At 43.5% G+C, this 22124-nt stretch overlaps 1 protein-coding gene across 1 annotated transcript in view; it reads left to right on the top strand.

Moving 5' to 3' along the window:
- The window catches only part of LOC310703640 (calpain-14-like), a 54799-nt gene extending 33331 nt beyond the window's left edge, over nt 1-21468 (top strand). The window contains exons 13-22 of the mRNA XM_083496083.1: nt 3888-4090; nt 5444-5480; nt 6177-6233; nt 6745-6802; nt 10931-10995; nt 13253-13321; nt 14820-14898; nt 18042-18158; nt 18596-18651; nt 19611-21468. Coding sequence (XP_083352209.1) covers nt 3888-4090; nt 5444-5480; nt 6177-6233; nt 6745-6802; nt 10931-10995; nt 13253-13321; nt 14820-14898; nt 18042-18158; nt 18596-18651; nt 19611-19637 — 768 coding nt within the window. The 3' untranslated portion in view covers nt 19638-21468. The remainder of the gene's footprint in view (nt 1-3887; nt 4091-5443; nt 5481-6176; nt 6234-6744; nt 6803-10930; nt 10996-13252; nt 13322-14819; nt 14899-18041; nt 18159-18595; nt 18652-19610) is intronic.
- Nucleotides 21469-22124: the final 656 nt, after the last annotated feature.

Raw genomic sequence — 22124 nt, 5'->3', positions numbered from 1 at the left:
CGTGTTGCTTATTCCCATTTTGGCTGTGCATTCTTGCATATGCTTCCTTCCTGCACTTTCCCCTGAGACAGAGTAGGTAAAAACAGATGCAACTTCTGTGTGCCGAAATTCTGATCTGAGTGCAATCTCAGTTGGGCTGGATTCAAAATCTTTTAAGGTGGAAACAGTTGGATATTTGAAATGGTGTTTGTGCCCAAATACTGAAATGTGTTGTTTGCAAGTAGCTGCATCTTCCTCTCTCTCTACACATGTTGAGACACATGCACCCATTGCTAGGAATCATATGTGTGCAGAGAGCCTTTGCATTCAGGTCCTGCTTGGAAGCTTCCCTGGGGCATCTGGTTTTCCACTGGCTGGATTAAATGGCTCTTTGGCTTGAACGAGCAGGGCTCTTCTTTGTCTGTTCTTATGAGGTGCTATGGGCCTTGTTACGATATAGAAGCAATGCGGCCGCGAGCAGCTGGTAGCTTGAAAGCAAAACATAATGGGAATGTTGGGACTGTTCCGTGGGAACAGAGGGCCAGTCTATTCACAGTGCGAAGCACCGGAATTAGCTCAGAGTCTAATATGAGCTGTACAGGAAGTACAGGAGGAGGAGTTTGTCTCTCTGCTGTTGGAGTTTGAAGAGAGCAGACGTGTTTCTCTGTAACGCTGCAAAGACAGAAATAAAGGCATGTAAATACATTTCTGTCTATCTCTTTCCCCTGCCTGGGGGGCAGGGAAGAGTGGTGTGTTCTTCTCACGTTTGAGGAGGATCGCCGATCGTGACCTAGCCTGGATCCTGCTCGGGAATGCAGACAGGGAGGTCAACAGGAGATCAAGCCGGGTGCCTGGAGAGTGGCCAGTTTCTCCTGATTGAGGCAAGATTTCCTGACAGGCCTTGCATTGACTTTGTGCAAGTGGGAAATGCCTGCAAGCTGCACAAAGTGTGCAGCCCTGATACATTTCACATTTTGGTGCCTTTGCGCCTTCCACCCTGGCTGGAGGTTCATGTTCAGCCATGCCAGCTTACAAGCATGGGAATCGGATTTGCACCACGATCCTAACCATCTCTGCTGGGAAGTTACAACTGCCGAAATCCTGTGTTCAGGGTATTGGAAAATCCCAAAACCTTGATGCTTTGTATTCTGCAGAACTTGGAATTTCTGTTCGTATGTGAGTGTTTGGACATGGCTTTCCAAACTCCCTTCAAAGCTAGTGTGTCCCATTTTCTTTTCCACCTATTTTAGAGAAGCTTCTTAAGGCATTAAAAAAAAAAAAGATTGTTAATGCCGTCGCGACTCAATGCATTTCAAGATAATGCATTTTTATGGCTTAATTAAGCATTAATGGTGGTGTGTTCCTGAGCTATGCCCAGAAGCAGTAGACAGGGCTGAGTGAGAAATGGTTTTATTATATTTCCTTTTTAAGCCCCAGAAAGTATAAATCCCTAGGGGAATTCGCCCACTTTTTTTTTTAGCTCATTCTTTGGCATTATTTGCAGATGCCACTAAATCGATGCTATCATTTCTTTTTGTCCATTGCATACAGTTAAATGATGTTCCCAAGTGCCTTCGTCTCAGATATTTTTGTTACACCGCCATCAAATTCAAGTAGATGTTATGTCAGGGAAAGAGCTGCCTATGAAGGCGTTTTTACCAGGACATAAAACCAAGGATTGGCAACACACTGGCTATATGATGCTGTGCACTTGAGCCATGTGATGTGCATGGAAGATGGGAACAAAGCAGTGGCATGATTAACCTGCATGGGGACTAGAGATGGGTTGATGCTGGTATATCCTTTGCTACCTTGGCCTGGGTCCATTTGCATCAAACTATCAGCTGAGACGCTTCCTCTGATTTTAGCAATGTCAGGACAATAGGACCAGGTCATCAGAGAAACTGTGAATCTGGCCTACGCCAGGGGAAGCTAGCATGGTGTCCTCCTGATGTTTTTGAATTCCAAACTCCCCCATCAGCCCTAGCCAGCATGGCCAATGGTCATGGATGTTGGGAGTTGTAGTCCAACCGTAGCCAGAGGACGCCATGTTAGCTACCTCTGGCCAAAGCTTTTGCCCAGGCCCAGATGGCCCAAACCATGTTGGGTGGGAAAATCCTGCATTGCAGGGGTTGGACAAGATGACTCTGGTGGTCACTTCCAACTCTACAGTTCTATGATTCTATGATTTCATGACCCACATATTTGGCTCTGTATGGTCTCAGATACGCTGTGGTTTGAAAGCCCAGCCTGTCTACCTACTGTCATGCTGTGAAACCAGTCTGGCTTCTACCCAATGGCGCCAGAGGCTCAGGATCAACAGACTGGTTGAGCCCACTTGAATGCAGCAGCAAAGCCAAAGTTGTTTGTCTCTTGTCTGGAGGTTTGGACCAATTGGGAGATAACACTTTTACATCCAGGCTCATTGAAGATCAGAGCTGGAGTCTGCTTGGAAGTAAATTCCAGACTTGTATTGAGCACCAAGATTAATATAGTGAAGTACAAAACCAAGAGCAGTTTTAACATTGGAAATACAATGAATCACTGCATTGACTGAGGCATAAAAGCCTTGCATTTAATATATGATGCATTCAAAGGGGCAACCCCACCCTCTTAGGAGATGACAGATTGCTGCATTAGCAGGAGAGAAATACAACCAAAGAGAGAGCAAAAGTCTTTCTGCAACTGCTCTTGTGGGCAGCAAAGTCCGCCAGAGAGCAAAATGTCAGAGCCATTTTGAGGAATGGCCAAATCAGGAAGGCACCAGAGTTCTTAGCCAATGCAGTTATTGACCGTCTCCATGTCCGGCATTCTCTCATTCAGTCGCTAGTAATGGGAGATGCCTATTAACAGTGCAATTTTGCCTTCATCATCATGCCATAATGGGATGATGGGGTTGTCAAAAAGAGACCACGGTTGTAATTCTATTCTAAGCCTACTTGCGGAGAAGTAAGCCCCACTGAAATCAATGGGGCTATTTTTCTGAGCAAAATTGGTTGCTTGCATTCTTGGGTTTTAGGACAACATGCACAAGGGGTATGCACCGATTTAGGAAATATTTGGACCACTCTGATGATTCTGTGTTGCCTGGGTATAATTTTTCTGATAAAGGCATTCTGTAGAATTATCATTGGTTCCCCACTTTTTCCATTCTATGTGCAGGATGTGTGCCCAATAATTTATTTTAGTATAGATTTTAATGGCCTTTGTATGCCACCTCATATTGCAAAGAGCAGCTTACAAGAAAAGTAAAAACTATTTTAGTACCTTGAAATGTGAAATCAAATGCTACATAAATATAACAAAAGAGGCTCACAAAATTGAATGTAGATTGAAAAATGGAGAGACCCTATTTAAAAGGCCTGGAGGAACAGAATAGTCTCTGCCTGGCGTTGAAAAGACCACAAGGATGGCACCAAGAGAGCCCCCCAGGGAAGGGTATTTCATAACCAGGGTGCCACAACTGAAAAGGCCCTCTCCCTGGCAACCACCTGCTTCACTTTATTGGTGGACACACCCAGAGCAGGGCATGTGAAGTGGGTCTTAAGGAACATGGAACAGGAAGTAGCTTCACAGGATCTGAGTGCTGGGAGGAAAAAAGTATTTGTTGTTGTTATCATGTTTCGGGCAAAATATTAGCATGTAATTTAGACAAATTCAAGCACCCATTGTTTTCAGGGTTGCCTCTGCTCTTTCATTTCCTTCTAAGTAACATGGATGTGGTTTCTGATGACACATTTAGCATCATATCCATTTTGTGCCTTCGAAAATGGATGCTACCCCACCCTACTTTTCATATAAATATTAGCTCGTTCCTCTCCATGGGACTCTTTACATGACTTAAAATAATAATAATCCCCAAACAGTGTAAGCTTTTTGTAAGTTTCTCTCTCTCTCTTTCTTCTCAGTACCATGACCTTAATAGAAAACTGCCGGCTGCCTTCTTTGTCTGGAACATGCCCCTGAATAGGGTAGTCTTTGTAAATGACCGTGAAGTGACTCAGAATTTCCGGCTCCCACCAGGGGCCTATGTCATTGTCCCAGCCACTGCAGAACCCAACCAGGAATCAAACTTCATTCTGCGGGTCTTCTCCAGGAAGCACAGCCTTCAGTAAGTCCTCCGGTCTTGCTTTGCTACAATCATTAAGGGGCAGGGAGTGTGTAATTTTGCCAGAGGGAAAGGCTGGTGGTGGGTGCTCCCTGGTGGGAGATATGTAGTTTGCCCTACCTTTTCATGGCCATTGGTCAGGGATGATGGGAATCGTAGTCGAGCAACTCCCTGTGGAAGACCGCAGGCTTCTGAATCCTGGTCTATACCACTGTGAACTGTGACGACAACAACAACAACAACAATTTAATATTTAATGCTGTATTGTTTTTATATCGATTGGGAGCCACTCAGAGTGGTTGGGGAAGCTCAGCCAGATGGGTGGGGTATTATTATTATTATTATTATTATTATTATTATTATTATTATTACAACAATGTCATAGTAATAGTTGGTCCCTATTTGTGGAATGCTCTCCCCAGGGAGGCTTGCTTGGCACCCTCATTATACACCTTTAGGTGCCAGGCAAAAAACATTCCTCTTCAACCAGGCCTTTGGCTGATGGACCTCCAATGTTGTGGAAGGCGGGTTCTAGGTTTGTTTTTGTTCCTATTTTTATTAGGAAAAATATGCATTTTGTGTTTTTTACATGGTGATTTTATGTTGTGAACTGCCCTGAGATCTACGAATAAGGGACGGTATACAAATTTAATTAATTAATTAATAATAAAAATAAAAATCCATTATTAATCACTGTTCATTCTTTTATGAATTAGTTACCCACTCTTCACTGCAAGGTCCCAGGGTGGGGTGCATACATATTAAATAACATGAAAGCAGAACTTAAAATCATAATTAAGCAACACAAAGATTACTACAGTGCAGAAATGTGGTGTGGGAGTGGAGGCAGGGGCAGTGGGCACATAGCTTAATCTAAAATGACTCATTTGCGCTAAGAAAATCCCATGGCATCTTGTCTTACTGGCAAAAAGAGTTCAAGACTATTGCCAGGGCTTTCATTCCCAGCCACCAGTTGTCTGGCAACACCAGTTGCAATGGACCATCAATGAAGCTCAGAGACCTCTGTGTGCTACATTCTTCAACTTTGGGTCCCTAGAGGTTGTTGGATTACAACTCCCATCATCCCCTTGCTAAGCTGGCTGGACATGATGGGAGTTGTAGTCCAGCAGCAGCTAAGAGCTCAAGGCTGCAGAACAGCTACAGGCCTGTCAACTCCGTAAAAGCAGATGGCTTCACAGTTGTACCAACACTGGCTGAAGCAGCAATGTCTGTGGGGAGAGCTTGATCCAGAAGAAGCATTGTGTGGGACAAAAGAAACATTTTCGCCTTCCCTCCCCCTCTCACTTTGTTGCACTATCTACACCTCTCATTGTACTTGTTAAAATTTGATTTCAGTGAATTGGGTGGTGATTCCAGCTGTGTCCTTTCAAAGGTGAGTTGAAGAACTGCTACACCGCTTGACTTGCTTCTCTCCTCTATTCCTCTGTGCTGACCTGCGATCCTCAGCAGAGCCTCCAGGGTGGGGGAACCAATCAGTTGAGTACGGTGGGCTAAGCTTGCAAATGGACTTTCATTGCTGGCCAGCTTCACTTTGAGGCCTGAATGGTAGGATGTAGATCTGGAAATATATAGGCGATCCCTGCTGTGTGCTTTTAAAAGGGGAGAAGAGGTGTAACTCACTTTGTTTTTTAATGTTCTAACAGCACCACAAGAGTATGTTGATGTCGTAACTTATGGGAAATGAATACACTCCCTTTGAATGAACCCTAGCAGCTGGCATTTATCATATCAAGTGAAAAGACATAAGCCAAGTGGATGCTCATTCTCACGGCATCTTGGGAACGGCAGTTACTGAGTGGGGGCTCTGACCTCAAAAGCCAAACTCAAGAGTCTCGTGGCTGCAAGTGTCTGTCCTTTCCCGTGTAAACTCTTGCAAATTGGCATGCAGAATTGGACTGCAGAAAGTCAATTTTTCTAGGATAAGTTTGACTGTCAGCTGTTCTCTTGCCACTAAACCTCTATTGGTCTATTGGCCTGCTGATCCACTGCAATCCATTACCTAGATCTTGAGCTACCGCCTTTCCATCCTGCTTCTGTTCTGATTTGTTGTTGTTGTTGTTGTCTGCAGGAAATAGTTGATGAACATGAAGATTGGGAAGATTTCTTCACTAAGTACTTTGATCAAGTAAGTCTGCCTATAGGGTCCGCCAGAGGAAATAACCAAACTGCCCTGTTCGTGTTAGTTTCTGTGGAAAAAAATTGTAGGAGAGGGAGGGAGGGAGAAACCTACATTCTGGAAAGCATGCTGATGAAAGCGCATCAGACAGTGCCTATAGAACAACCCCGCCACTATGGTTTGACTTGATTTGTATATATTTTCAAACATATATCAGCTCATCACCACTTGAAGGAAGGAAGGAAATTGAGACAAAATAATAAAGCCAGTTGCAAGGTTCACATGCAGGTAGAGATTCCCACGATAAGCTTTTAAGTATGAACATCCCTCTCTGATGACCATAGGCACTGCTGATATCTTATGAAAATGCCTTGACTTTCACAGATGATCTGTGACTGCAGCTTCAAAACTCAGTTTTCTATGTGATACCTCTATTAAAAATTATGGTCTTTTGAATGCGTAGAACTTGAAATATGCAAAGCTTGGGTTTTTCTATAATATCTTGTCTCTCTTGCTTTAGTATCCTGAGATTAATGCAATGCAGCTGCTGAGGATTTTGAACAATGTGGCTTGGACGAGTAAGTATGATCTGGACTGCGGAATGCAGCATCACGTATGTACATGGACCCAAGTGCAGAATGGCAGTGAGGGTTTTCATTATGTAGCTCAGTCTCCACAAGTGTTGGGTACATTTCTCATTAGGCTCTGCAGATGGTATTGTGTCAACCTCTATTAATCGTGTTTAAATGATAACATTTTCATACTCTTAATTATAGCAGCTCTACCACTTTTACTTTCTGGGGCTCAGTTGCTTGGGAATAAAAGTCAAAGAAGTCTTTGCTCTCATGTTCTGCTGGTGTGCTTCAGTAATAATAATAATAATAATAATTTATTATTTCTACCCCGCCCATCTGGCTGGGTTTCCCCAGCCACTCTGGGTGGCTCCCAACAGAATATTAGAAACACAATAAAACATCAAACATTTTAAACTTCCCTAAACAGGGCAGCTTTCAGATGCCTTCTAAAAGTCAGATAGTTGTTTATTTCCTTGACATCTGATGGGAGGGCATTCCACAGGGCGAGTGCCGCTACCGAAAAGGCCCTCTACCTCGCTCCCTGTAGCTTCACTTCTCGTGGTGAGGGAACAGCCAGAAGGCCCTCGGAGCTGGGCCTCAATGTCCAGGTTGAATGATGGGGCTGGAGACGCTCCTTCAGGTATACTGGGCCAAGGCCATTTAAAGGTCAGCACCAACACTTGTAGTAATCTGATGGGCCACCGAAACCCAAGATGTAGCAATGGCTGTCAATGTGGAAGAAGAGTGCTGTGGTGCTCAGGTCCTGTCTGCGGGCTTCTCACAGGAAACTGGTTACCCTCTGTGAGATCAAGATGTTGGATCGTTGCATCGGCGATGTGATCCATCAGGAGCCTAGGACCAGGGGCAGGCTTTTAGGGTTGTGCCCTTAGGTGTACTCCTAAGGGAATTTCCAGAAACAGAATATCTCATCTGGCTGAGGATGCAGCAGTGACTGGGGGGGGGGGGGGAGAAGAAGATGCAACAGAGAAAGTGACTTTCTCCAAGCTAGACCTCACAGAAGAGGTGGCTTTGCAGGGCTGGAAGCCGGATGCTAGTAGCTAGAAGAGAGTGAAACAGACATCAAGAACGCAGCAGTATGAGGGAGTTGGAGGGGCATCGCCACCCTCCTGCTGGTGGTGATATGGTTGCTGGGGTGGGCATGGGGCAAGGCACTGGTGAGGTTGTGGTTTTGCCCTGCCAATCCCAATGGACACCAGCCTCCACTTGTTAGAATTATTGTAGTTCCCTTACGGTTGTATCAAAGAACTTTGAAAGCAGGCATATCCTTAGGCAGTGACTTATCATCCTCTCCATTAAGTATGAGTCAGGGTACTGATCATCAGAGCCCTTCATGACACACCCCTGTGACTTTGGTCTTGAGCCTGGGGCACAGCTTGAATTCCCAAGCTGTGAGAGCAGAGAACTATCTTCAGGTGCCACAAATTCTCCATTAACAGAGCTATCCTTCCTTACTATTTAGCCTTTCCTCTTTGATGTCTTCTTGTGTCATATTTCCTCTGGCATTCCTCTTCTCTCATGTTCCCTATGGCAATTTCTCCTTCCATAATCAATTCTTTCTTTTTATTTTACTTATTTATAAGATTCCTTTCCTGCTCTCCATCAAATATGATCTTAGGGTGGGCAGCAAGTTCAAATATAATGAAAATAGAACCACAAAATGCAACTGAAACAAAAACAAACAGGCATAGTTCCAGGAAAAAACAAAACTTAGCTGCATTATTTTTGTTGAATGCATTTCCAAACTATGTATATACTAGGCATTGTTAGTTGTTACCATTTCTTTTCACTATTCCCATCTCTGCCCAGCTCCTTCCCTCACCCAGTCCTGTTTTCCTGCCATGGGAAGCCTTCTTGACTGACTCCCTCTCAGTTCAAGATAGTGCAAACAAACCAACAAACCGGCCCCTCCTGCCATATTTTATTTAGGAAGGCTTTTGGTTCTGTAGCATATTTAGATTTCTTTATTGTTCACTCTTTCCTGTGAATGTTTGTGCCATTCATATTTTATTAAGCGTACCCTAAGAACATGGGGCAGACGAATCCTAGGGTGGACTGCCAAGGTGTGGAGGGGCACATCCTGCTGCACATCCTTGCTGCTGCAACATCATGTTTGGGGGACCCCCTGCTGGCTGTTGCCGGTGGGAACACCCCTGCCAAGAGTGTTTCCTCCGTAATAGTGGGGCCTCCGTAACAGTGGAACCCTCTGTTGGTTGAGGTTAGCAGGTAGAGATGTCTGCTGGATCCTAACCCCCACCAACAGCATGAATAGAGGTTGGCGACTGCAGACTTAGGTTAAGAAAAGGTAAAGGACGCCTGACAGTTAAGTCCAGTTGTGAACGACTCTGGGGTTGCGGCGCTCATCTCGCTTTACTGGCTGAAGGAGCCAGCGTTTGCCTGCAGACAGTTTTTCCAGGTCATGTGGCCAGCATGACTAAGCCGCTTCTGGCGAAACTAGAGCAGCTCATGGAAACACCGTTTACCTTCCCGTCAGAGCGGTACCTATTTATCTACTTGCACTTTGACGTGCTTTCGAACTGCTAGGTTGGCAGGAGCTGGGACTGAGCAATGAGAGCTCCCCCCGTTGTGGGGATTCGAACCACCGACCTTCCATTTGGCAAGCCCTAGGCTTAGACCACAGTGCCACCCGCATCCCTTAGACTTAGGTTAGCATCTCATAAAAATAATGAGCACCGTGAATAGCTTAAGGGCAGCCTGATTCCTTATATCCCTAGCCAATCACTGAGCTCTTGGGGGGAGTCTTTGTTGATGGTCCCCTTATGGCTAAGATGCACGTCTCATATCTGCTAGAAATCGTGCATTCAGTGTTGCAGGACCAAACCGGCAGAACTCCACCCCAACTGAGATTAGACTGGCACCCTCCTTGCTGAACATCAGGTGCCTGGCAAATACTTTTTTCTTCCACCAGGCATTTTGTGTTTGATTCCATGATGAATTTTTGTATTACTTATTCTCTACATGGTTTATTGTGATGTACCCTGCTTAGAAATGCTAACTATTAAGCACTATGTAAATGCCTCTCGATAAGTGAATGGCAGATATGGGTTCCAAGAAAGCCCAGTCCTATTTTTCCTGTGGGCTGCTCTACCTCCAGATACTCACAGCTTACAGACTGAGCGTAGCCAATAAACAAGGTAGACGATTCCTAATTTATAAATGGATAAGATCTGAAACTGTTGACGCTAATGAGATAAAAGCTCTTGTGGCACAGGTTCAGAGTAAACAGAAAGCAAAACAGAACCTTTGTCTCTATTCAGGGTTTTGGCTTCTTTTAGGACTGAGGGTGAGATGGCTATTTTATCTGTGCTTGAGTATCTTTCCAAAGTAACCCATCAGGCACCAGGAAATCTATAAGGAAACTAACCAGGCTGTGCTGCTCATCTTTTATTCTTCATAGGCAATCAATTTTAAGGCTTTCATTTCCAAACTTTACAGTGCATGATTCAGATTTAATAAACAGGGCTATAATGAGATTAAAACATTGTCGGTTTCTGTAGAGAAGGGATCGGTGAGTTATGAGCCTGTTGCCTGCTCCATGGAAGTCTGCAGGCAATCTATAATCATGATTTGCAACAAGATTAGACTCCCTTTCTGTTCCATTTCTTGTCATTCGCTTATCGCTAACCGAGGCTTGGCTCTGTGTTTTTAACTCAGTCTCCTAAGACAGGCAGAGGACACAAAACTTGTCAGATTTATCCCTGGTTGTCGTCTATTGCTGCTAGTCGAGCTACACAAGGGACAAATCAAGCAGAAAAAGGCAAAGACAGACTTTTCCCAAGGTCAATCAGACACAGCTGCCTGTGCACATTTCCTTGGGATTGCATGTCATTGAAACTGGCAGACTTGAGCCATGCCCAAATACAAAGGCATAGGCTGGTTTCTGTTCTTGCTGACATCTACTGTAACAGTCTGTACCAGAACTTTTGTGTCTATCTCTCCTGCTGAAGGCAGTTGCATGTGAGCATGCTGGTGATGCACTCTGTTCCAAAGAGGGCTACCATTACCCCTTGGGACCCGGATATTATTTTCCTGCTTGTGGATTTGCTTTGTCTCCCTATTTTCATTCAATTATACTTTTCCCCCTCTTTCCAGAGCTTCAGAACCATGGCCTGAGATTTAGCCTGGATGCCTGCCGGGGTATATTGGCCCTCTTAGATGTATCCTGCCTTCTTGGTTTATTATATTATATTTTTTCCAGTGTATATCTTTATTGATTTAAAATAAATATATTTATGGGAAAACAGACAAAGAAACAAACAGACATACAGTCAAACAAACAAACAATAGAAAATCAGACAACAACCACAATATTTGAAACAACAAAATTAATATAACTAACATCCTTTATACTCTGGATACTGGAAGCAATTATAAAACTTATAAAGAAAAGAACTAAAAATGACTTCCAATTAATCTCACTGTACTTTATCAATTACCTTATACCTTATTTCTTATATAGTTTCTTTTACCCTCCCTACGACCTTATATTTATACAATACAAGGATCAGTAGAATTCTGCCAAGATGTTTCCTTTTATACCATAGTTTTTAAAGTATTCTTTAAAGATTCTCCAATCCTTATAGACTTTTTTGGGGGGGGTTGGCCTCTTATCCTTCTTGTTGTCTTCTTGGTTTAACTGTAGCTGTGCTTTGGTGTTTGCCTGAACACACAAATGTCTATCTGTGGATGAGGGGCAGGGGGCAGCTGACATGTTCCAGTGCCTGTTGCCCCACCTGCTCAATCCCTGACTCTTCCCATATTGAGCTGTGAATGTCTGCAGGAAGCTTTTACCTGTTTTTAGTTGAACCAGACTGGGGACCCTGACAAAGCAGGGGCGGGGGGAAATCTTGCAAGATGTTCCAGTTCTGTTCAAGCAAAAATGGCCTGCGGACCTTCTATGCTCAACGTGGGAAGGTTAGGGACTGAGAAACAGGGTGAATTAAAGGGTGATGTCATGGATAGATAGGGTTTGCATGTCCTATGCTCCTGTTTTTGTCCAGGAACTCAGATTTAGTCTTTATAAGGGCAACTTTCAGCACAATTCTAACTGTGTCTATTCAGAAGTAAGTTCTGTTGAATTCAATGGGGTTTACAAATGGACAAATCTGAGTTCATGTTCATGTGTGGGTATAACCCATGTGTGGGTTATACCCACACATGAATACCTGATTCAGTCGGCCAGATAGCCAAATAATTGACCAATGTTTCGGCACTGAAGAAGGGGATTGCTTTCTTTTGACAGTTTCCAAATATGGAATAGTTAAATATTCAACTCCTTTGAATTGTAGGGAAGTAGAGAAATAGTAAGGAGAAGGGCAGTGTGTGCAGGCAGAGTCCATAGGACTTTCTGGGAGATCTCCCATCCAGGTGCTGAGCAAAATAGACCAGCATAGTGTCAGTGAGATTGCTGGATCATGTCTCTCTGGACCAGACCCTGAGACCAGGGAGTGACTGTCTCCTTGCTCCTGAGCAGTAGTGTCTGAGTTTTTGACATTTGTTTTACTCTTCCCACCTTGTCCCTGTTTAATAGAATGTAGGCCTGCAGGTAGGGTGTCTTGTTTTAATTTCATGTAAGCTGCTCTGGGAGCCTTTTTGGCTGAACAGCAAGGTACGAATGCTATAAAATGAATGAATGAATGAATGGTGGATGGTGAGTTGTTATAGTCTGGGTGGTTTTGCTCACCTGGCTTCCTCACACCATTGCCTGCTATTGCCCCTAAGTCTCATTCCCATTTCCTCCTATTGAACATCCTATTGAACATTCCCATTTCCTCCTATTAAAGCTACAGACCTTGGAAAGATTGGTAGCCTAGGAATGGGGTAAGGAGAGAAGGCAAGACTCCTTCTGAGATCTCCAAAGTATGCCAGGCAACCCGGCTGAGACCTTAGGAAGGATGTCTGGTGGAGGCCAGGATGTCTCTCTTTGTAACCAAAGCTGTGATCCCAACCCTGGGAGTAAACCCCATTGTACTCAACAGAACTTACTTCTGAATAGACACAGTTAGAATTGTGCTGAAAGTTGCCCTTATAAAGACTAAATCTGAGTAAACAGTGTATGTGCTTGTTTTAACTCTCATGAATACACAGTCCATAGTTTGCTTTGTGCTGTCTTTGAAGTTAATGAGAAAATGCTCATTGATTTTAGGAAAAGGAAGAGTAGCCCCTGGGGCAAGGTTCAAAGACCTCTTGAAATCAATAACGTAGCTTTGACTTTGGTTGCATTAGGCGCTAGGTCACATTTTTAGTAGAAGTACAAAAATCGAGAAATTCCCCCGGTGGCTTCTCTACTTTTAATCCAAAGTCATTGACTTTGCTGCTCTCAGGTTGGTCTAATCAGAACTTTTCCAGGTTCACTCATTCTTCCCCAGCAACAAACTTCATTTGAATATTGTACACCTTGACCACACGATTCAGTTTAATAACACCGGCACCTTGAGCATTCAAGAATTCAGATGCCTATGGAAGAAGCTGCTTCAGTACCAGGTAAGAAATGTGTGTGTGTGTGTGTGTGTGTGTGTGTGTGTGTGTGCGCGCGCGCCAATATGACGATTGAGTGGGTGGAGATTCTATGGATAAGAACCTCATTACTTTCTCACCATTTTTTGAAGCTCCTCTAGTACTGGAGTTGAGAGGGAGGCAATAGGGGCAATTGCCTCCTTCCTCTCCCAGTTCTACTGCTGGTGCTGGCATAGGGAGGAGGGGTGGGGAAAGGGCATGTACCACTGCCCCTCTGAGGAGGCTGAGCCACCCCCTCTTTAAAATACCAGGGTGGCACCAGGTGGAAACCATACTGGGCAGATAGGCATTGCGACCTGCCTCCTCAGCCTCAAAGCTGTGCTTTTTTTGGAGATCCCTGGGGTCCTATAATTGCCAGTGATGGAAAAAAGAATTTCTGATAGGTGAGCAGGCAAGGATGCTGTGTGTCCCCCCACCAGGCGTCTACTAGGTCACAAGCAACTAATAAAGGTTAAGCTTAACCTGGTGTCAGGTTCTTCCCAACCCAACCACTTTTTTACAATATTAAAAATACTGCCTAACGGGGTGTGGACAGAATTCTACCCTGGCTGCCAGAGGTTTTTGTGGCATCCAGAAAAAAAGTTTTTTTTAAAAGAGCTGCTGTCAAGCAGGCAACATTTGGGGAGGGGGGGGGGAGAGAGAGAGAGAGAGAGAGAGAAAAGAAAGGAAAGAACCCACTGCTAGCCACCACAGCCAGCTTAAGCGCCTTCTCCCCCTGCCCAAATCTTTCATGCAACAGTCCTGCTCACAAGCCAGAAAAAAGCAACATAGAACCACCTATTTGCCACCTGCAGATGGGAGTGGCAAAGATAGGAGTGCCATTTTGAAGTTCAAAGCTAGTCCAAATATTTCAACAGGAAACTAAACCCTGCAGCCTACATAAATTAAGCAAACAGGCACAATCTTTCTTGTTGTGCATAATTTAGTCTATTGTTTTGCACTGTTTTATTCTGCTTCTTCTAGGCATGGGCAGGAACAGGGCAATGTTTTGGCCTCTGTCCTGCCTTGAAATTGCTCCCTCCCCATTGAAGGATGGGAAGCTAAAGGTGGGCTAGGAACTTGAGCTGCATCAAACCTTAACCAGATGCTCTGTCACTGAGCTACGACCTCTCCCACCTCTCTCTCTCTCTCTCTCTCTCTGCTTGTGTGTGTGTGTGTAGTTCTGTTCTTAGCTTGCGTCCAGATGGGCAGAAAGGTAGCCAGACAGACACAGAGAGGCAGATATATTTCCGATGGTCCTATCAATTCTCCATCTGCAGCAAAATGGATAACTCTGTTGTTTTGCTTTTCAGGCTAGGCAGTCTGCCAGCATTGTCTGCTTCCCTCAGGTGGCCTCAGGACCTCTGCACCCTTTGCATTGAATGAAGAAAGGGGTGGCAGTGGTGCAGGTGTAGCCAGCTGAGGGGTGAATGGGTTGGTGTGCCCTGCTTACTTAGTTATCTTCCTCTTTAATTTTTTGTGACAGGCAGTTTTCCAGAAAAATGATATTCAGCAAACAGGAACCTTGGATCAAGTAGAGCTGCAGGCATCTGTGCAAGAATTAGGTGAGGAAAAAGGAAGAGTTTTGTTTTTGTAGCATTCAAGCTTGCAGAAGTCCCCCAGGCATTTGGTTGGCTTCTGTGAGCTGGTCTTGTGTTCTTTGGTCCTTATGGGATCCAGTCTGACTTTCTTCCAGAAAGAGCTGCAGAGATGAGGACCCTGTGACTCTCCAAGTAGAGCTCCCATCAGCTCCAAGCCCATGTGGCCAATGATCAAGGATGAGTTGTAGTCTAGCGACATCTAAGGGCACCACATTGGCCCTTTCCCCTGCTGTAAGATATGCTGGGCATGTGCTGAAACCTCCTGTGCTGGACTGATGCTATGATATAGATTACATAGCCTTCTTAGGTCAGTGATGGAGAACCTGTGGTCCTCCAGATCTTGTTGGGCTTGCATCTCCCAACAGCCCCAGCCAGCATCCCAATGGCGATGGAAGCTGCAGTCCAACAACATCCTCTAAAGGCAAATTTGAGCAAGAAAACATTTGAGCCAGAAACACAGTTTTCAGCATTGTCCTATCATCAGGTTATCTGTTTGGTTGCAGGTTGCTCTGAGTTGCCTAGGGCAAGATAAAGTGGCTAGCAGATTTAATAAATAATAATTATCCCTGATAAGGGCTTGGAATCCACCTCTTTCTACCAGCTTCACTCATGGGATTCCCATTTATCCATAGAGTGGTGTCCTAATTAATCTGATGTCCCACTACTCACATTTGTTATGTGTCAGTCAAATACAGTGGTACCTCGGGTTAAGTACTTAATTCGTTCCGGAGGTCCGTTCTTAACCTGAAATTGTTCTTAACCTGAAACACCACTTTAGCTAATGGGGCCTCCTGTTGCCGCCACACCGCCGGAGCACGGTTTCTGTTGTCATCCTGAAGCAAAGTTCTTAACCTGAGGTACTATTTCTGCGTTAGTGGAGTCTGTAACCAGAAGCGTATGTAACCCGAGGTTCCACTGTAGTTAGTATATAACCCAATGCAAGCAGCACGGATCTGTTTTGCCAGATCTCTGAATCGTCACACATTTTAGATCAGACCAGATAAACTGCACGCTCAAAGAACACAGTAGCAGATTCATTAACCTACACTGCTCAGACCTGTTTTTTGAAATGTAAGTTGTTTGTCCCACTAGATTTTTCTCGAAATGAGCTGAATTGAATCTGAGGATTAATTTTCAGCCACAAACTTTTGGCTCTTCAATAATTACACTTGATTCAAAAATGGCTGTAAGGTAAATGGCGGCAAGGTGCGGGGAAAACAGCTTTGTTAAATGAGATTAGTACAGTTCACAGTGACACTGGAGCTGGAGCTTAATTAACTTAATTTAGCTTGAAACTAACATATAGAAAGCACTATAAAAGTTACACTTCAAAACTGTATACGAAAAGAAATGAAATTAGAATTCATTACAATTCACTTGCTACACCGTATGACAACAATAAGCCAATCATCACCGGAAGCATAATGCAATTAAAAATACAGCATTTTGAACATCAAATTAACAAACTTTGTGTGATTAAATTAAGAAATGCATTATTAATTGATTTGGTGCGCTTCCGTCGCATATTCCATTGCTCTTCATGTAACAGATGCTTAAATCCCAGTGATTCTCAGCACTTTACTTTCATGTGCTTCATGGCAGTAATTTCTTAATTGATGGCATGCAAATTTCTGTGTGGTTCTGGTGAAGGGAGGGATGGCTTCCTGAATGAAGCACAGTTGTCTTCCAGCATCATCACTGCCACCATTTCCACTGTCTTCATATGTAAGGCCAGTGTGGTTAGTGTCAGCCTCTGACCAGCAAGAACCAGGTTAAAATCCCCACTCTGCCACAAAACTTATTGGGTGATTCTAGCCTGTCGCTATATTTTAGCCTCTCCTACCCCACTGAGTTGTTTTAAGGGATTCAAGATTGAATAATATCAATGCATTAAATAATATAACTAGGACTAGTCACAATCAAGTCCAACTTTCAGTGCCTGGGTTCTGTCAAGGTGCTGTCAGCGGCTCCCGGCTGGTTGCCCAGGAAAGTATAAAGACAAGGAAAAGTTTCTTACCGTCCATTTTTATGTCACTCTTTACAGAGAGGCTGTAGAACCCAGCCTCTTGGATAATGGCCTTGTCCTGAATAAATCTCCACCCCTCATCTCTCCCACTTCCTCATTCGTCATTCTCATTGTTTCTTCTATGGGTGCTGCTACGTGCCCTCTGTCTTTGGGCTCTTTGCTCTCCTACTTTTAAGGCTTGCTGGGTTCTGGGAGATGGAAGTTGGGAACACTTTCTAATAACAATGTGTCAGCTGGGTGTTGTTCCGGCTCTCCCATGATTTCCCAGCTTTCCCCCTCATCTGCCTCTGAGCTGCTATCTCCCTCAAATGCCTGTTGTAAATCTATATTGTCTTCCTCTTCCTCCTCCGTGGAAGGGTCAGGATGGGGAGAGGCGGTCTCCACTATTCCCCCTCTGCCGAGTCCCTGACAGGTTCACACCCCTCTGATTAAAAGCAGCATGGTGTTTGAAATATACTCAGAGTCACAAAGTGATTTCATGCTCTTTATTCAGCTCATAGTGGTGAGGAGGAATGAATGAAAGTCCCCTCAAAGTATCTGCTTTATATACATTATTTACACAATGGACTGCACATGATTGGCTAATTCTGGAATTCTACTGTAAGTGAATCAGGTTGTGGATTCACTTATATCTGGAGCATGATTGGGTGGTTCCTGCCAACCAATCATACTGCTGCATTGTTCTAGGACCAATCAGACTGCTGCAATTTGGATCCTATTGTTCTAGGACCAATCAGACTGCTGCATTCTGAATCCTATTGTTCTAGGACCAATCAGACTGCTGCAATTTGGATCCTATTGTTCTAGGACCAATCAGACTGCTTCAGTTTGGATCCTAGTCAACTCAGTACATAACAGTGTTTTTGTAGCCGTAAGAATAAATGAGCAGTTTAGCCACAATAGGTGCTAAACGTCCAGCAGCTTTCTCACCAAATGTGACTTAAGTGTTCTTCACTGGGGGGACAGGTGGATAAAATTAAATATATGAAAAGCTGTCCAGAACTGTTTGCACTGTGACTGCATGTGGAAAATCTGAACAGTAAGCCTAAATGTCTTTGGGGGTTTTCTTATCTTACTAAAGGAATCTCCCTCAGCAATGAACTCTGCAAGCTGCTGGCCATGCGATATGGGAACCCTGGTCTGAACATCACCTTTGAGAGCTTTGCCTGCTTCATGCTGCGTGTGGAACTCATGATGGGTGAGGAGGCAGATGACTATTTCTCTCATGCGGGACTCCAAGCAAAATTGGGTTTCAGTCGCAAGTCCTCTGTCTGTAACATAATGACTGTCTTTGGACATTAAGGAGAGAGCAACACTGTGCATTTAAAGCACATTCAACACACTTTCAAAGCACATGACTTTCCCCAAAGAATCCTGGGATCTTTAGTTTCTTAAGGGTGCTGAGAATTGTAGCTTGGTGAAGGGGAAACCACAGCTCCCATTATTATTTGGTGGAAAACATGCACTTTAAATAGATGGTGTGGATCTGCCCTAAGATAAACAATAGCTTACTAGAATGAGCCCAGATGAGCTATGGGCTCTCACACATCCTCTATTCTTCTCAAGCATGACTATAAGAAGCATTCCTTTCCTGGGAATCATCATATCAGTTTCCCTCATTTCTTCCTTTTGCAGAGGCCTTTCACAATACGAGTAAAGATGGCAAAGGAATATATCTTCAAGAGTCTGAGGTAAGGACACACACCTTTTCCCCCAGCTGTAGTACAGCGCCATCTGTTATGCAGAACAAGGTCTTCTGTTTAATATCCCAACCAATGGAGCACCTCATTGGTTGTATAACTCTCAAGTGATTGCAGTGATTGACAGGATAATGAAACCCTTGGGTCAAGAGCTCTTCCAGGAGCTTGGCTTCCTAGGTTCATCTGTGGGGATGGAGGGTAATTTTATACAGTCCACATTATAAAGCAAACCAGATTAGTCTGTAGCTCCAGAACTTCCAAGTAAACCAGAAAGCAGTTAATAAGTGGATTGCATACTTCTCTGAATTTTGCAGTGTGCTAAAATGTATCTATTACATGAAAAATGCAAAGCACAACAACAACAACCCCAAACCACCCTTCCTATTTTAGGGGAAAATTTGCATATTTTAGGTACAATTTAAATGCAGATTTTTTTGTTTATTTCTTATAAAAATCTGCAATGAATGGAACAAACTTATTTCTGAATATGTACAAAACCGTCAGAACAGAAATAAGTTGATTCATTTGATCTAGAGACAGTTACTGAATGGTTGAGCTCAGAAGGGACTACACTGACTACTCTGAACTACACCAGGCACGCCATATCTGGGAACGATAGCAAAGTCTGGGCCACAAGACCAGAGCTGCTCCTGCCACACAGGTCTTCGTGAAGTTGGCTGGGTTAATGGCAGAATTAGCATAAGAGGAGGCTTTGATGGAGTTGCCCTTCTTCCTTGCTGATGGCAGTGGTGGTTCTGCCTGTCTTGGTCTTGATGGACCAATAGATAGATCTGCCCTAGGGGCGCCCACCTCCATGGACCAGGTCCTGTGAAGGAACCAATAGCAATGACTAGGTCAGGTATAACAGGAGACCATTTCATAGGCTAGCCCCTAGCGCAGTAGAGCAGGATAAAACCATTTTTAATGCATTTCTCCTTGGTATTCGCTAGTGGATGATGATGACTCTCTATTCATGAAGTAAAGCAAAGGAGAAGAGTTGAGCCAAGCTACCTGGCCCCTTCACAAGGACAGAAGTGACATCCTTTTATCTGTATATGGGGGACATTTTGAGTCCAGCTTTGTGACTCTTGTGGGATTTTGGAAGAGTTTCATTCACTGGGAGCAGCTCCACTGATGTCTCTTGGGATTGCTTGTGGGTGCAGCATGGACAATGGCCAGAAATCATAAGGTCATGCTTCTAGCATATTGACTGAGGCTTCTTTAAAAAGCACTTCCCTAAGAAGAAGAAAAAGAAAACCTGAGTTACTGATCAAGCACCTGCGTGACAATGAAGACTATGGCGTTAAGTCATGCATCATTTCAATTTGTTGAGGAGTATCTGCTGTTAAACCAGGATGGAATAGTTATATGGCTGCAGTGAGGAACAGTGAGCAAGTGAACAAATACGCAGTGGCCTAAAGGGCCTTGCAGCAGCTCATTTCCAAAATGCGCTTGCCTGAGTTGTAAGATTGGCTGTGGAAGCACTGCTCGCCATCTCATCGTGGCAGCTCAGACAGGCAAGTTACAAGAAACAGGGCCTTTTCAGTAGTGGCCCCAAAACTTTGGAATACCTGGTAGAGATCTCCCTGGGCTCTTTATAAGTGTCTTTTTAGGTATCTGTTTCAACAAGCTTTGAATATCTGATTAATCTCACGGGCTGCTACTTTTAAAATGATATGGTTACTGTTGCTAAAACACTGTTTTCGGGTTGTTGTTTTTTAAAATGAATTTTTGTTATATTTATAATTTTGCTTATTCTTGTATTTATTATTTTGTAAGCCATTTTGAGAGCTTGTAATAGAAAAGTTGGGATAAAAATGAAGAACATTTATACTGACAGTCCTTCGGATTGTCTGCAAAGGTTAGGGTTCACATGTCCTTTTAGGTCATTATGGAGTGCCTTCTCCAGGCATCCCACAATGCCTCATCCTCCCTTTGTTTCCAAGCTTGGCTTTGAACATTGGGCAGCACTCCCCAAATTACTTTCTTCTCCATTTGCATTTCCATTTGGGGCTGGAGTAAGTAGCTGGCCTACTTACTCCAGCCCCAGTACAGTGTATTTATTTATTTATTTATTGCTATTTTTAATTACTCATTGTAAGTTTATCGGAAAGGGTAGGATAATGAAAAGAGGCATGCAAGAATCTGTGCAGTCCTTTGGGATTTGGCAGAGATGGTCACAAGAACTTTAGTTTGCCCCTTTCTGTTGCTTCCTGACGAGCAAAACACTGTTATCCTATATTTTTCAGCTGAAGTCAGTGATAAAATTGCTATTCAGTTGCCACTGCCTGCACATGTTGCTTTCAGAGCAGAATCAGGGCCTAAACTTTAATAGCCAAGAAAACCCATGACTATAAAAGAGGAAAATCCTTCACAGAAAGTGGCTAAAATGCAGCTCTCAGTGGCTTCACTGGGTTTGGGATTTCACGCTGCAAAACTTTTATCATTATAATAATAATAAATACAGTTTGTAATGTATTGCACAGGTTATGAAGGAAGCTATGAGATACATGGGTTTGAGCCCCATGTTGGACAAAAGATTCTTGCATTGCAGGACTAGATGACACTCGTGGTCCCTTCCAACTCTACAATTTATATGAGTCTCTGATTCTATGGAAATGGCTATAGCCAAGTACATATGTTCCATTGTGCTCCAATCATTATATGTATCTGATTTTTGTACACGCTTGTGCATTGCCTCCTTTTAACACAACTACGTGTAATTGCAGCATTATTGTGTGACTATTCATGCACCCTGAAGAATCCTCTGCTGATTATTCAATAAAGTTTTTATAACGCTAAGTAGCACTGAGATGTGTGAAAAGAGGTCTTTGTGAACTCATTGTATGCCTTAACTCATACAATGCAAACTCTGTTCTGTGGATCGCAAGGAAAGTGTTCTTGCCATGGTGCTTTCCTTGACATTTTTGAAAATTTTATATATCTAGCAGAGAAACACTTCCAGGATTCTGAAGATATGACTCCTGTTTTCTGTGTGCATGGTGGGAAACAACACACAATCTATCTTGGGGGAAGGGATGCATTCATTTATATTGAGAGGTACTTCTACACCATCACACTTTTCACTGGGTGCATTAGCAGAAAGAATTACAAGGACATCACTGTGTAGCTGGAGACCTGGATGAGAAGTCTTTCATGGAGACAGAAGAACAATGTAGAAAACAGAGCATACAAAACAATGAATAGAGAAGGTAGGCCGATATGGCAATTAATAATATAAAAATCAGGAATAATTCAAGAATCTAGCCCCCAAGTTCTCAGAATACAAAAGAGTTCACCTTGTATGTATAATACAACTGGAGGCATAATAAAATGCATATGGAATTTGGAAGGCTCTTATATCCTTTTGCATGAGGTCGATTTTTCGGCAACTTCAGTGATCTACAACTTTTGGATTTATTTATTTAGATGTTCTTTGCATGGCCACTATTGGATGATAGGAA

The sequence above is a fragment of the Podarcis liolepis genome, assembly GCF_965112155.1.
Source record: "Podarcis liolepis genome assembly, chromosome: 3".
In the NCBI taxonomy this organism is placed as follows: domain Eukaryota; kingdom Metazoa; phylum Chordata; class Lepidosauria; order Squamata; family Lacertidae; genus Podarcis; species Podarcis liolepis.
The sequence above is the reverse complement of the archived record's forward strand: the minus strand, read 5'-3'. Positions and strand labels throughout refer to the sequence as shown.